At 55.7% G+C, this 14,961-nt stretch overlaps 2 protein-coding genes and 1 non-coding gene across 4 annotated transcripts; 1 reads left to right on the top strand and 2 right to left on the bottom strand.

Annotated features, from left to right (window-relative positions):
• Positions 1-4: 4 nt before the first annotated feature.
• UBXN10 (UBX domain protein 10) lies at positions 5-5,674 on the top strand. 2 transcript variants are annotated; one of them, XR_005559676.1, is made up of 4 exons: positions 5-113; positions 689-803; positions 1,136-2,412; positions 2,963-5,674. XR_005559676.1 is itself a non-coding variant. In XM_039367328.1 (3 exons), exon 3 carries the CDS (start codon positions 1,151-1,153, stop codon positions 2,045-2,047), a length of 897 nt encoding a protein of 298 aa, XP_039223262.1. In that variant the 5' UTR covers positions 5-113; positions 689-803; positions 1,136-1,150; the 3' UTR covers positions 2,048-5,674. The 2 variants fall into 2 exon arrangements, 1 of the variants encoding a protein (XP_039223262.1); XM_039367328.1 differs by having other exon boundaries at positions 1,136-5,674.
• LOC120319034 (ATP-dependent RNA helicase DDX19B) lies at positions 4,179-12,672 on the bottom strand. The gene is made up of 12 exons (XM_039367319.1): positions 12,468-12,672; positions 11,665-11,713; positions 10,638-10,691; positions 9,810-9,945; positions 9,514-9,606; positions 9,149-9,251; positions 8,728-8,842; positions 8,391-8,568; positions 8,024-8,261; positions 7,767-7,929; positions 6,794-6,985; positions 4,179-6,149 (listed from the first exon to the last, which is right to left on the bottom strand). The coding sequence occupies exons 1-12, from the start codon at positions 12,525-12,527 to the stop codon at positions 6,088-6,090; spliced, it is 1,443 nt and encodes a 480-aa protein (XP_039223253.1). The 5' UTR covers positions 12,528-12,672; the 3' UTR covers positions 4,179-6,087.
• On the bottom strand, positions 10,368-10,507 carry LOC120319246. The gene has a single exon (XR_005559720.1). It is a non-coding gene; the product is annotated as a small nucleolar RNA SNORA57 (small nucleolar RNA).
• Positions 12,673-14,961: the final 2,289 nt, after the last annotated feature.

Genomic DNA, 14,961 nt, shown 5'->3' with positions numbered 1-14,961 from the left:
CCGGTCAAGGCCGGAAGTCGGCTGGCGGCGGCCGTTGCCGTGGAGACGCGGCGCTGTTTACCGCCGAGAAGGCCCCGCCTGCGCGCAGGGCTGCTGGATGGAGCCCCGGCCAGGTGAGGCGGGGGTGGCCACTGAGCCGGGAGTCCGACGCCCCCCCCTCCGTCTACAACCCCCATCGTCCCCGGCCACGGCGGGGAACCATGGGGACTCGATCAAACCGAGCTCGCTGTGACGACGGGCAAAAAGTCCGGCACAGGGGCTGGGGATGATGGGAACCGTGGTTTTCCGGACCATAGGAAAGCTGCGGGTGATGGGGAAGGGTTGGGGGAAATGCCCTAGCGGGGGAGGATGGGCGGGCCAGGTTGGGAACAATGGGGCCTGAAGTCATGGGACAGACCCTGGGTTGGTGGGGGGGGGAAGAGGGGAAGCCCACCCTTCTCGGTTGGCCTACCTGGCAGGGCTGTTGGGAGAGGAAAGGGGGGCAGCCCCGCCACCCTCCAATCCCCGCCAGCGGTCATCCCCCCCCCCAGCCAAAAGGCAATCTTGGCTTGGAGAGTGGAACGTGGCTTGGTGTGGCTGGATCTGACCCTGCTGGCTCTCCCTGGTGGGCATTTCTCAGGACGCCCCTCGCCTTCCTCTGACCCCCCCAATGCCCCCCAGGCCCGCAACGTCTCTCCTCCCTTTCCAGGCTGCAACACCAGCGACTGCCCGGCCGTGGCTGCAGCGGAGACCCTCCTGAACTGACAGCCCTCCTGATACCCGGAGCTGCCAGTTGCCCGGAGCCCATGGAGCATCTTTGGCAGGTGGGTTGCCCTCTCCCCTTCCCTTTGCCTGCTTCCTCCGAAGCCGAGGCTGCAATTCCCACCTGGCAAGGAGAGAGTGGCAGCTTCATGCTCGGAGGGGATATTTAGGTCTGGTTTGAAATCCGGCCAGCGGGAGGGCTGGCGACATTGCCCACACTATTGTGTGGTTAAAATTACAGTAGGCGCCAAGCCCAGGTGGCGGCGGCTCTGAGTTCCAGAGCAGAGGACGCCAGCCTTGTACCTGATTTGTACTTGGCAAGCTGAGTTGCAAAATGCTGTGTTGGCTGACCTGTCCGTGTTATTTCTCTCTTCCTTCCTTCCTTCCCTCCCAGGCCTCCTGAAAAGCAATGGCCGCTGCCTCACCCCTGACCATCTCACCCTCTGAACGGAAGGTCCCCTTCGGCATCGCAAAGTCTCCCGGCTGGCCGCCACTCCCCAGCATCGCCATGCATGTCACCCGGCCAAAATCCGCCAAGGGGCGCACCCGGTCCAACCTGAGCTATTCCCAGAGCCTGGGGGCCTACTCCTACCAAGTGCCATCGTCCCCCCAGCCGGTCGCCACCCCTGGGGAGGAAGAGGTCAGTGGCCGGAGGGCAGCCTCCTCCCAGCCCATCCAGGCGCTCCCAGCCGAAGTGCCGGACCTCCTCCAGCAGGTGCCCACCAGGACCTCATCTTCCCTCAACAAGTACCGGGTACTGCCGTCCATCAGCAGGAAGGACCGGAGGACAGGCACTGCTGAAGTGATGTCCGAGCAGGCTGGTGAGCTCCCAGCCAGTGCCCAGGCAGCAGCAGCTGAGGAACAGCAGAGGTCCCAGGATCCTTCTCTGCTGAGGGGGCCCGCACCTCTCCTGCTGGAGCACAAGGGGGGCGGTGGAGAGCACCCCCCGCCCCCCTTCCCTGCCTTGGAGAGGCCTCGATTGAATAAAAAGAGGGAAGGAAGTTCTCCCACCGCACTGAGCCTCAATCTGGAGGAGCCCGGTGAGGAGGAGCCCCGGCTGCTGCTGGCCATCCGCTCGCCTTCGGGGGACAGATTCGAACGCTACTTCCGGCCCACAGACAACCTGGAGACGGTGGTCGCTGTGGCCGAGCAAAAGAACGCGGCCGCCTACCGGCGCTGCAGGATCGGGACGGTGGAGGTGCCCCGCAGGACCTTCTCGGACCTCAGCCGGTCTTTGCAGGACTGCGCCATCCGCCACAAGTCCGTGCTGTGCATTCTGCTGGACAAGCAGGAGGGGGCGCTCTGAGCAGGAGTGCGTCTGCCTCCCATTAAACCCCCCTGGAAGGAAACCCAGCCCCTCCCAGCCTCCGTCCGCTCCTTTAGACTCAGCCGATGCCTCTCCTGGGGGGGGCGGAACACTCGCTTTCACTTGCCCAGGTCCCCCCCCCGCCCAGCCCAAAGGGACGGCGGCGGCCTTTGCTTTCAGGCGCTGTCGGCCCATTTGAGTGGCTCCCCCATCTGCACTCCACCTGGTAGGCAGAGGGCTTTATATCCCTTCCCCGATTCAATTTGATTTGAATCCAGAAGAGTGGAAAGGAAAGCAGGGCCAGCAGGAGCTCCCCACACTGTGCCTTTTGCTCCAGATTCTCCCTTGCGCAGCTTTGGCTGAAGGTGCGGATAATCCATTTTTGGGGGGTGGGGGGTGAGAGAGGGGAGTGGAGTGGAAGCTTTTGCACGAGATACAAAGACTGGCCCTGTCTGAGGGGAGGCCGGGGCCCCGATGCCCCGTTTCAAGGCTTCTGCTCCATTCTGGTGAGGGGTGGCTGTAGATAAAGACTCTTGAACACGCTCAGCCTTCCCAAGGTGTTACTGCATTTTTAATCAAATTTCTTTTACGAGATTATGGCACAAATTAAGTCTGGAAGGATCCTCCCCGAATGGGCTCTGCCTCCAGCGTACATTTGAAATTCAGTGTTGTTTCTGGCAATAATTTCAGAGCTCCTGCCGAAACAGTCACGGATGTGTGTTTGCATTGCGTATCGCGGTCTTGAGCTCTGCCTGGGGGGGGGGGAGCTTTTCCTGAAGAGCTGCTGCTGCTGCTTTTTGAACAAACAAATCAACCTGTTTTGATTAAGAGTGGCCTGTTTATGTTATCAAAATGCCATTTTTTTCCTCAAACTGTATTTGAATGTTTTAAAGAAAAACATTTCTCTGTCTGCAGGTAGAGTTCGAACTCTCAGTATTCTGCACAAAGAGACCTGCTAACAGAGAGGACAGCTTGCCAAAATCACTCTGCCTTCGAGTGTTGATTTCTTAGCCCAGACAGGCCAGAGGACGCTGGGAGGCAGGAGGAGACTTTCCCAGGGCATGGAAGCCTTGAGCAGTGGCGGTCTGGCGTCTGTCCAGCTGACCTGGGGGGGGGTCAATTCAGCAGAGCACCCCAGGGGCCATTCTCTGGGCTCTCTTCCCAAGATCAGCCTGTTGTGGCCGAAGGGCCTGCTTTCTTCTCCCAGGGTCCATGGAGGGGGGGGGGACACCCAGCCCAGGAGGTCAGTGCTGGGAAGGAGGCAGCTCATCTTGGCCTGGCCTCCTTTGAGCTGCTGGGGGACGGAGACCAGGTGAGGCTACCTGACATCATGCATTGCTGGGTCAAAACGGGCAGCTGGGAACTGTAGCCCTCTGGAGGCCACCCAGTTGGGGGAAGCTGATAGAAACAGCCCCATTCATTTCTTTAATGGGGGGGGGGAGAGAACTTTCTGACAAGATCGGGTGCTGGCTTTTATGTCTCCCATGCTCCGGCACAGAGCGCATGAAGCGATTTTAAAAACCTCCAGGGCAAACAAACCCACGTGGGATTTATTAAGGAAAAGGGGTGGACCGATTTGTGGGAAGGGGAATAGTGGCTTTTTTTTTGCATTCCGTTGGGGAAATCGGTCACTTGAAACCCATGGAAGATATTCTGAGGGAGAATATGCACACGGACACACGAAGGACACCGGCACGTGCATTTAACCCTAAATATTTGGGCCACAGCTTTGATGCCTGGCTTTAGTCACCCTTCCAGTTGATGGAGCGAGCACGGGAAGATGGGTGGCGTAAAAATTTAATGAAAAGGCTGCACGAAGGGGGTCCCTCAGCAGCGCAGCTCAGCACTCCCAGGCGACCCTCAGCAGCTCAACCAGGGACCCCCAAAGGGACAGAAAGGCCAAAGGAACACCTAGCGGGCATCAGCTGTGTTTATTTTATTCCAGTTAAAATGCAAGTGCCACGACAACAAACTTAGTTTTAGTCTTTAGGGAGGGCCGGGCTCTCGCCTGAGAAGGCCAGGTACTCCCCTCAATTTAAAAATCCCCCCTGGCTCGGCAGGAGGAGGGGAAGGGGCGCCTTCAGCCCCCTGAAGACCCCCTGCTACGAATCACGCGGGAGACAGCCGAGGCTGGGTGTCAAGAAGTCTCCTGCGGTCTTTATTCAAGGGAGAAGTTACATTGGAAAGCAGCTCTGGCCGCCTCTCCCACCCCCCTCTGGGTCCGGCTCGCCTGGTCACCTGGTGTGGCCAGAGTGGGTCGAAGACTCCCTGCCACATACAGCCCACGCCTGCCTGTTAGCTCCTGTGGAATAAAAATAAGTATGCCCCAGCATACAAACTCTATGGACAGCTATGTTTTTTTTTAACCCACTTGAACCCCCTCCCACTCCCCAAACCCCCCTAAAGCTGTGGACAGAAACTGAGGAAGAGGCTGTGCACAAACATCCTAAAAATTTAGGTACATTTCTAAAACGAGCAGGGCGCACATGTCCTGTTTTGCATGAAAAGAATCCCCACCTCACTCCCAGCTTCCTCTAAAACGCAGGGATTAAAAACTCAACATTCTCAATCGATTTAAAAAAGGGTCCCGAATCAAGCAGGAAGCCAGAAGCTCTTCTGCCTCTACCCCCACCCAAGCATGAATAAAAATACTCTTCATTCTACCGTGCCACACAGAAAGAGAGAGAGAGAAGAAATCCGATCCAGCCCTCGCTGCGCCTGCCCGAGAATGCCACGGCGGAGCCAAGACGAAAAGGCAGCCTCCACTGAGCCTCCTCAGCCCCCCTGAATGAACACCATCTGGGGTCACTGCAATTGTAGGCATGATCTCTGTCCCCCCCCCCGCCCAAAAGCCAAATCAATTTGGTAGCAACCAACAACACACAGACAGCCAAAATGCACACCGGTGGCCTGATGCCCCATCAACGATGAACAGGGAGAGGGACTTGCTGGGACGCGGGGAAGAAATTAAGACCCAATTAAAACCTGGAGCTCCTTAGGAGGAAGCTGATGCTCCTCAGCCCTTCGGGGGACACACCTGCCCCTCCAGAGGTGAAGCTATAAACCCATCTGCCTGCCTGCCTGCCTGCCCACCCTTCCTTTGCAACCCACGGGACTTCCTCTGGAGGCCCCCAAACAGAGATTTAGCTCAGCCTTACAGCACCCACAAACACGTCTCCCATTGAGCCGCTCCTCATTTCTGCCCAAACCTCTTATTTCATCTTCCCGTCTCTATTTGGAGCTGACAAGAGTTCCCTCTAGACGTGGGTCAGCATCAGCTCTCTTCGTCCCCACCAGGCTGTTCCCGAAACAGCATCTTTCTCTCCCCAGGGGCCTGGGAAGTCCTGCGAACCTGCCCAGGTTTTGGCTTCCCTTCCCCGCCATCCCCCAAAAGCAAGCCGGCGTCTTGAGACCCCCACGTGGGGTTGCAGCTCTCCAAAGTTTCTCAGGAAGGAGAAAAAGGATAAGATTGAAAAGACAGGCAACCATTCCATCAACAAGGGGGGGGGGAATCAGAAAACAAGCAGTGATTTTCCTTGAGTAAAAATGGCAATCTCTGCCCACATCACACATTCCCATCAGGAAACTAGCCTGGACATTTGCTCTTCTCTTTGAAGTGTAAAAAAAGAAAAAAAAATCATAAGCTTTAGATATTTGTCTGTCCAATCTTCCACGTACTCCTTTTAGTCCTGCCATTAAAATCCCTTCTAATTATTGGCTACTTTTTTTTTTTGGCATCTTCATAATTGAAGAGGTTCCCCCATTCTTAAGGCTAAAACAAAAAGAAAAAAGTGAAAAGTTACTGTAAACATTTCTTTGAGAAATGTATCTTCCGTTCTCCAGCTTGCACAAATTTGGAAATTAAAGTCCAGCTGCACTGTTGTTGGTTTAGGTAATTTCTGCAGTGCTTGTGATCTTGGGGGATGCCCCATTTCGCACGTGGCTGGTGAGGAGATGCGCCCGTCGGGACGACGTGCCAATTTTGGGTGGGAGGGCCACGGGGCAGAAGGCGGGCACGCCCATCCCCTCGGCTGCCCCCTTCAGTTAGCAATTTTCTCAATCTCATCCAAATCATCTGTATCCAATTTATGAATCTTCTTGTCTGAAAAAAAAAAAAGCAGCACTGTCAGGAAAGATTCAGAATCTGTAAAACAGGAACCAGTTTGATTCTCTGGTGATTCGTGGCCCAAAACAGACATTTAAGTTAACTCACAAAAGTCACAGAGCCCGAGTTGCTGATGATCCTTAAAAGTCCCTGAACCCCCCTTCATATGCTACTGAATATGTAATAATGTAATATTCTGGATTAAATTATTTAATGGATAGAGAGCAGGCGGTTTCCAAACTTGACCCCTTTAAGACTTGTGGGCTTCCAGAATTGGCTGGGAAATTCTGGGAGTTGAAGTCCACAAGTCTTAAAGGGGCCAGGTTTGGAGACCCCTGACCTAGAGTAATAATATTTGGGGGGGGGGTGCCTTTGAATTAATCCGTGCAGTTTCCCCAGCTAACTTTTAGGATGGCCCCCTCCCTGGCTGGAGTGGAGAGGGAGGGACTGGCCCCACGTCCCCCAGCTGGCTTCCTCTGCTGGGTCTTGCCCCTCTGGAAGGCCAAGCCCAGCCCTACAGTGAAGCCCCCCTCCCTCCCAAGGGCACAACCAGACTTTGGTGTTTTACACGAGAGGCCCAAGGCTCCAGGCCAGGGAGACGAAGCTTCGCCTCGGACCCCGGACCGTTTTGGGGGACTCACTGAAATGTTCCTGGATCCGGTTGAGGATGTTCATGCTGTGCTTGCTGTCCACCATGTTAACGGCCAGCCCCCGCTTGCCAAAGCGCCCCGTGCGGCCGATGCGGTGCAGGTAGGTCTCGTTGTCTGGGTTGCCGTCTTTGTCCACTGGGAGGTCAAAGTTTATCACCACAGAGACCTGCTCCACGTCTATGCCTGGAGAGGAAGTTTGCCATCGCGGTATTTAAACTTCTCCTCTGCCAGCTTAACAGACGACCTGACGCTCCACAACTCTGTGTAGCTCACAACACGTCACAACCAGACATAAACTGTGCCCTTCTCTTTGGACTGAGCGGCCTTTTCTAAGAGCCACTGGAGGAGGAGACCACAATCTCTTTGCAAGTAACCCTCCACTCACGACAAGAAGGACCACAATGTCCACTGTTAAGTGGTGTGGTCGTTAAGCGAGACATCATGTGACAGCAGAGGATTTTACAATCCTCTTGCTGGTTCACTGGACCTCTGCGGTTGTTAAGGAAGGCATCACCGCAACTTGCAAGCTTCCCTACTGACTCTGTCGGAAGCCGGCTGGGAAGGTTGCCAATCCAATGACCGCCGTAAGTGCGAGATGGTGGCCAAGCGCCCCAAACCCGATCCCATCACCACGAGGACGCTGTATAAGGAGGCTAAGGGCAGTGCTAGTCCCAAGCTACCTCCTTTCAGGGCCACTGTCACTTTGGACGGTTGCTAAACAAACGTTCCTCTGCAGGACTGTAACCCTGCAGAGCCCATTTCCCAAATTCAGAAGCCAAGAGTCAAAGGGGGGGCCGTGCGGTCCACACAGGCACCTCAGTCATCAGAAAGGAAGGACGAGAACTTCTGGAGCTTTTTAGGAAGAGACTGGGCAGCCGCTTGATACAGGCTCTCCTACTTGAGGCAGAGGGCTGGACTGGAAGACCCCCCCAGATCCCTTCCAGTTCTCTGATTCTGGACTCACCTCGGGCGCAAACGTTGGTGGTCACCAGGACCTTCTCCTTGCCCTCTCTGAAGCGCTCGATCACGGCCGCCCGCTGCTCCACCATCATCTCCCCACTCAAGAGGGCAACCTGGTGGCTTTCTTTGGACAGCTCCCCCGCCAGCCAGCCGGCCGTCTTGCGGGTCTGCGGGAGGGAAGGGTCAGCAAGCGAGGGGGCTCCTGGAGGGACGGGGCTGGGGTGCCGCCCGGCCCACCACCCGGCCTGGCCCAGCCCTCACGTGGCAGAAGATCATGGCCTGGGCGATGGTGATGGCCCCGTAGATGTTGCAGAGGGCCTGGAACTTCTCCTCCCGGCTGCTGCAGAGGACGTAGTACTGCTTGATGGTGTCCAGCGTCTCCTCCTCCCTCTTCAGCTTGATGATGTTGGGGTCGGGAACCACCTTCTGGGCAAACTTCCACACCGAGTCCTCGAAGGTGGCCGAGAAGAGCAGCATCTGGCAATCTCGAGGAAGCATCCTGGGGGGGGGGCGGGGGGGAGAAAAACAGCCAGATTTGGATCCACCGCCCTGGCATTTAAAACCTTCCCGACAACGGCTTTCTGCTTCTGCCAAGTATATAATGGCGTTCCGCTTCTGCCCTCCTGACCTCTGGATGCGGATGCTCTGGTCCTGGTGCCCCTGGGTGGCGATCATGACGTCGGCCTCGTCCAGAACAAATACCCGGATCTTCTTGGGGTCGATGAATTTGAGCTTTGAACACCAGTCCAGGACGGTGCCTGGCGTGCCAATGACGATCTGTTCGGCAATCTTCTGGCCACGCTCCACTGTTGGGGGGGGGGAGGGGAAGAAGAGGATGTGACCCCTTGGGGAGCTTGGCCCATCTCGCCCATCCCACAGCCCCAGACCCCTCCCCACTCTCGCACTGGAGGGACCCCACTGATGGCAGAGACCCGAAAGGTCACTCTGTCCGGCTGGACACTCACGCTTGTTGCCCCGGACGGCGTAGGCCAGGTTCAGCTCAGGGTAGAACCGGCCCATCTGTTCGATGACCTTCCCGGTCTGGAGGGCCAACTCGTACGTGGGGGAAAGGCAGAGGCACTGGAGGGGAGGGGAGAAGAGGTAAGAAAAACAAAAGAGCGAAAAAAACTCTGTCCAGTCTGCCTTTTCAGTGCCAGGGCCGGCAGCCAACGCATCCCCCTCCCTGTCTCTTCCCAGTGGTTGGAACCGGCTATGGAGAGAAAGTCCCCAACCTCAGGGGAGAAGACCGAGGGCTGAAGGCTGCCGACCCCTGCCTCAATCTCTGCCGGGAGCACATCGCCCTTGGCAACCCTCTGACCACACCGGCCCTCGGCTCAGGGGCCCTTCCAGCCCCTCCCCCTAATCAGGGCTGCTCATAGTGGCTACCTGGGGATGCTTGTGGTCCGGCTCCACCCGGCTAAGCATGGCCAGGACGAAAGCTGCCGTCTTCCCGGTGCCGGACTGGGACTGGGCAATCAGGTTCTGTGGGCTGTAGACAGGTGGACACCCTGAGCAGGGGAGGGGAGGGCTCTGGGCGGCTCAGAGGGAACGGCGCCCCACCCCAAGAGTCACCCCAGCAGGCAATTTGAGTGGGCAGCATCTGGGCATGGCGAGTACTCATCCACGTCCAGCAAAGGCCCCCTTGGAGATCCCTTGCACCCATTCCCGCCACCTCTTCCGCCCTCCCCAGCCTTCCATGGCTGCCAAACTCCCCCGCTCTCCCTCCAGCCCTCCCGGGGGGCAGGACTTACGGCTCCGCGAGCATCATGGGTAGGGCGTTCTCCTGGATCTTGGAGGGCCTGTTGAAGCCCATGGCATAGACCCCCTGGAGCAGCTGGGACTTCCTGAGTGGGGGGAGCAAAGATGACGCCTATGCAGCACTATGAAGACTTTGAACCCGTTTCTCCTTCACAGGGCTGATAGGCAGGGGTAGAACGGAGACCGCCCCCATGCAGGGCAGCAGTGCCACCAAAGCCCCTACTCTGAGTGATGTCCCCCCCCCCCAAGGAACCACAAGCTCCCCGAAAGCCAAGTGGGAGGCACTTACAAGCGCAGCTCTTCGAAAGACTTCACCGAGTACAGGGGCGATGTGGGGTCCCTCTGCAGCACCTCCACCTGGTTCGTGTTGTCCACCAAATTGCTACGGATCAGCTTGTTCAGCAAGGACTGGGCAGCCCGATCCTCTGTGGCCAGATGGGAAAGGGGGGGGGTCACCAAAGCACCTCGAACACCCCTTTCGCTTTTAGCAAGAGCTCTTAAGACTTATACGTTTCTCGGTGCCTTTACACACACCCCCTGAGCGGTTTCCAGAGTCAGCCTGTCACCCCCAACAATCTGGGTCCTCATTTTACCGACTTCAGAAGGACGGAAGGCAGAGTCAACCTTGAGCCGGTCAGGATCAAACTGCTGGGTGCGGGCAGAGTCTGCCTGCAATACTGCACTGTAACCACTCTGCCGCCAAGACTCTTGAGAGTCAGACCGCTAAGATGCCCACAAGGAGGGCAATTCTTCTCAGTTTTTGGTGCTTCCTGTCCTATAACTACGGCCTCTCTGCCACCCCTGCCCCACATACAAAACCCACCTAGGGGGCCTCCGGCCAAAGACCGGGTGTCCCAGCGCTTGAGGATAGAACCAGCAGATGGCAAACAGCTGGCACCGAAGACAGAACGCTGAGTGGGCTTGGCTTTCCCTCCGGACATTACAAAGCTGGGCACTCGGCAGCCCAGCCCTGCCAAGAAAAGGAGGGTCTTAACTGCCTCCCGCCAAAGAGCCCTTCTTGGAAAGGGGGACGAGGCTGGGAACTGGGGCTTTCCTGCACAACAACAGGAAACAGGTTTGGTACTTCCTGAACCAGTTAAAATTAGGCATGTGCTACCTTTTTCCTCTTCTTCCGTCTTCTCTGCACTGTCCCTTGTCTTGACAACGGCTCCTGTTGGAACAAACCATCATTTGTAGCACCAGCAAGATGGGTTGGCAAAGAAAGTTATTCTGTTACTCCAGAAGAGGTCGGACAACCGTCTCTCGTGGAGGGCTTTGCAAGTTCTCCTGCACAATGCAGAAGGCTGGCTGGGGAATTCTGGGAGTTGAAGTTCACTCATCTTAAAGCTGCCAAGGTTGGGAAACCCTGGCCTAGATAACGGGGCCATTTCTAACTCCACCGTCCTAGGATGCCAGGCCTTCATGCCCCATCAGCCACCATTAGCAGGATTGCCCAGTTAGAATTCCCCAGTGCTGACAGAGCCACAAATCTTATACAGGTTCTCGATTTATGACTACAACTGAGCCCAACATTTCTGTTGCTAAGCGAGACAGTTAAGAAAATTTTGTCCCATTCTACCGCCTCGTTGCCACTGTTAAGTGACTTACTGCAGTTGTTAAGCTGCTAAGTGACTCTGGCTTCCCCATTGACTTTGCTTATCAGAAGTCACAAAAGAGGATCACAGGAGCCTGGGATGCTGCAACCGTCGTAAATACGAGTCAGTTGCCAAGTGCCCGAATTTTGATCACATGATCGTGGACATGCTGCAACGGTCGTAAGTGTGAAAAACGGTCCTAAGTTACTTTTTTCAGTGCCGCCGCAACTTGGACAGTCACTAAATAAACTGTGGCAAGTCAGGGACCAGATGTGTACATTTGCCAGTGATTTGCTCACAGATTTATTACTGCCGAGCAAAGCTTTGACTGACTCAACCTCACATCTAAAATCTATTCCTTAGTGCTTAGATGCCACAAGACAGGTTGGCTTCCTAGGAATGAGGATGTAATTTCACTCATAAAAGTGGGGTGAAATAGGATTGTCTGTGCGTGTGGGCGCAACTGGTAAGAGGAAAGAGCAGGAAATAGTCTCCAGGGTTTCAGTTACAGGGAACGGCTCCACCCCGGGGAAACACGGCTACACCCACCGTTGGCATCTGGCTTGAGGTTCTCCTCCTTCAGGTGTAAGTTGCTCAGCTGAAAGGGAGAAAAGAGTGAGATTCTGAGCACAAATTGGGGCTTCTCAGTTACTGCCAGGGCACGGGTGCCATCCTATAGGTTAGGAGAAAGAATTAAAATCTTCATGGCTGTAGTTCTTTAAAGGATTTTAAGTTCCTATGAGCACCCTGGGTAACTGATAAGCCCAGGATTCTCAACCTTGGCAACTTGAAGGTGGTGAACTTGAACTCCCAGAATTCCCCAGCCAGTCAAGGCAGGATGGGGGATTCTGGGAGTTGAAGCTCCCCACACACACATCTTCGAGTTGCCAAGGTTGAGAAACATTGTAATAAGCCTTCCTTTCTTGAAAAGGAGAAAGCTACAACATCTGCTGGTCACGATAGCCAGAGGCAGAAATGGCACCAGGGCAGCCAAGGAACCCGCAGGACTATACACACACACACACACACACACACACACACACATTAAAACAGAAGAGAGCTTCATACGCACCATTCAAAACATCAATATAACCACATACAAAAGACATGAGCAGCCCCTCCCCCCACAGGGCTGCAACCGCAACTTCACACAGCAACCCAGGTGTGTTTGTGGGTTTCAAGGGTTACTTTCAGCCCCCGTTGGATGCTCCCCTCGTTTCAAGGCTAATTTTCTTTTTCTGCTTTATGAGCGCCCCCCCCCCCAGCGGGCAACTCTCAGCGGCGGGGGGACCCATTCACACGTGCACACGCGTGTCCCGGCCCGCCCAACCTCTCCGCCCGGCGTTGCTCACCGAGGCCGTGGCGGCCGCCTCCTGCTCGTCCACCGCCAGCGCCCACGAGTCGGTCGCCATCCTCTCCCCGGAGACAGACCGCTCGGCCTCACGCTGCAGCCCCCGGGTGACCGCCGGCCTTGCGCAGGCGCCGCAGGAAGGGGCGGGGCGCTCCGCGTGCGCCCCAGAAAGGAGTCCGGGCGGGGGGCCACGGCGACACGCCGGACGTTCCGGAAACGCCTTGACCCGCCCCGCTCCTCCCCTTTCCTTTCTTTTTTTTTTTCTCCTTTCGAACGTTCCACTGGCGGGCCGAGCGCGCATGCGCGATTCTCACAAAATTAAATGCAATGCGAGAAATGTAAACCCGTCGCGCGTTTGTCCTTTCTTGCATTTTCTCCAGGCTGCTCCGAGAGGAGGGGGGCCTCGAAGGGGGCCCCTATTTTTCCTGGGGGGGGGGCTGCCCTGCCCGCCGTTGCAATGCCCGGCCGGGGTCTGGAGATCTTTCTCTCCGTCCGCCTGCAAGGCTCCTTTGCAAAGAGGTTTTTCCTGGGGAAAAGAGGAGGTGAGCAGGCATGCGGCTGGCACCCCTCCTTACCCAAAGCTGTCTCTTGCAAGCTTGCCAGCTGGGAAGACTTGAATTCAGAACGCCCCAGGGGTGGGCAGGCTGGAACTCGCAAAAGGGGGGGAGGGGCAGAGAAGCACTTCACCAAGCCAGGGCTTGCCGGGTGAGGGGCTGCTCGGTGGGGGCATTGGGTAAATCCTCTGGGCTTCCCCCCTTCCGTGGCTGAGCCCAGCGTGCGCCATCATGCAAAAGGCCTTTCCCTCCTGGTTGTGACCCTCTTCTCCCTCCTGCCAGCCTGGACGGCGCTGTTGGCATCTCTAATGAGGAAAATTTGCTGCTGGGCAGGACGGCCCGGCAGGGTCGCTCTGCATCACCTCACTGCCCCCCCCCCCAGGCTCAGCCCCCCTTCCCTCTCATCTGCCCCCTCTTCTCCCGTGCTGACCCCTTTGTGCCAGGATCCACTTTGGGGTCCTGCCGTCTCATCATCGTCTCGCTTTCCCAGGGTGACATCATAGCCTTTGCCATGGCAACGGGCGGCCGAGCCGGTGTGGATGCTGAGCCACACGCACAGGAGCCGGGGAAGAAGCAGTTGCGGCCAGCCGGATCGGAGCTGGCCAAGGGAATTTCCAATAGGAAAATGCCCGCTCAGATGCACCTTGAACGGGGTGCAATCCTTGCTCGATTGCTGGGAAACCTGCTTGCTTGCTTGTTTCCCCACAACCAACAACTGGACCCCAGTTCATTCACACAGTTTCCTGCGTTTGCTCAATTCCTCCAGCCAAAAGTCAACCACTTGAATTGTGTTCACAAAGCACACTACATAGCTGAAACGGTTCGAGGGCTTTTGGGGTGAATATCTTGCTAAATCCCAGCCAGGATCTTGGCACGTGGTGTGAAGCAGGCACAAATTTGGGCACTGGGCATCAGGTTCTATTAACCTGGATTTGGGCTTCAGAGTTGGCCAACTCAGCCACTGAAAAACTAACCCAGGAGTCTGTCCTCAACTCTACACTAGATTCCCATACAGGGGAACCTTTATTGGGAGCTCAAGGTTGAAATGAGGGGTCCTGGATCCTCTCTGAGCTTGGGGGTTTCCTTGCAGACGTTTGTGACCCAAACTAGGTAACATCATCACTAGCAGTAATGATGGCATCTAGTTTGGGTCATGAAACGTCTGCAAGGAAACCCCCAAGCTCAGAGAGCACCAAGGGCTCTCAAGGATTCTCAGTCTGGACATTGTTCGGCATTCTGGGCATTGAAGTCCACCCATGCTGGCTGTGGGATTCTGGGAGTTGAAGTCCACCCATCTTAAAAGTTGCCCTGATTGAAAAATACTGCTTCCCCCCCCCCCCTTTGGTTATTCTTCAAATAACCTTTTCTGTCACTTAGATCTCGGAGGTGTCTTCCTTCTCTGGCATTTGCCCTGGAGGAGGACAGCCAGATGGCTGGAGAAACAGATTGGGATAATAAAGAGAACCTCATTATGTTTCCACTTAAAGAATGAACAGGGCAACTGTCTTCCAAACACCCTTAGCCTGATTTATGATGTTGTTTATGCTTTGGCCATAATGCGGTAGGCAGACTCTCCTGTCAAAATCTGAAAGCCACCATTTAGGGCTTAGCATGAAGGCAGCCAACTCCAGTTTATCTGACAAGCTGCAATTAAGCCAACAATGTGGGAATCCCGCCGATGGCTAGTTTAAGCAGCTTTTGCTGTGCTGAATTATGTGTATGCCTCACACCCAAACTGCAATTTTTTCATTATGTTTGGTCATTGATGAGCTAAGCTTTGAGTTTCTCTAATATCAGAGTTACTGGTTACAATTACTGTTTAGACCCCCAAACATCGATGTGAGAAGCCAGAGAGGCCTCAAATGGGTGGCTTCTAACCAACCATCTCGTTTTCCTGCCCTTCCCAAGCCTGCATGCTTTCTGTCCATCTTGAACTACTAA

Source organism: Crotalus tigris, unplaced genomic scaffold, assembly GCF_016545835.1.
Source record: "Crotalus tigris isolate CLP2741 ecotype Arizona unplaced genomic scaffold, ASM1654583v1 scf7180000020588.15403103151:6194809, whole genome shotgun sequence".
NCBI lineage: Eukaryota > Metazoa > Chordata > Lepidosauria > Squamata > Viperidae > Crotalus > Crotalus tigris.
Note: the sequence above shows the minus strand (reverse complement) of the source record. Positions and strands in the feature narration are given on the sequence as shown.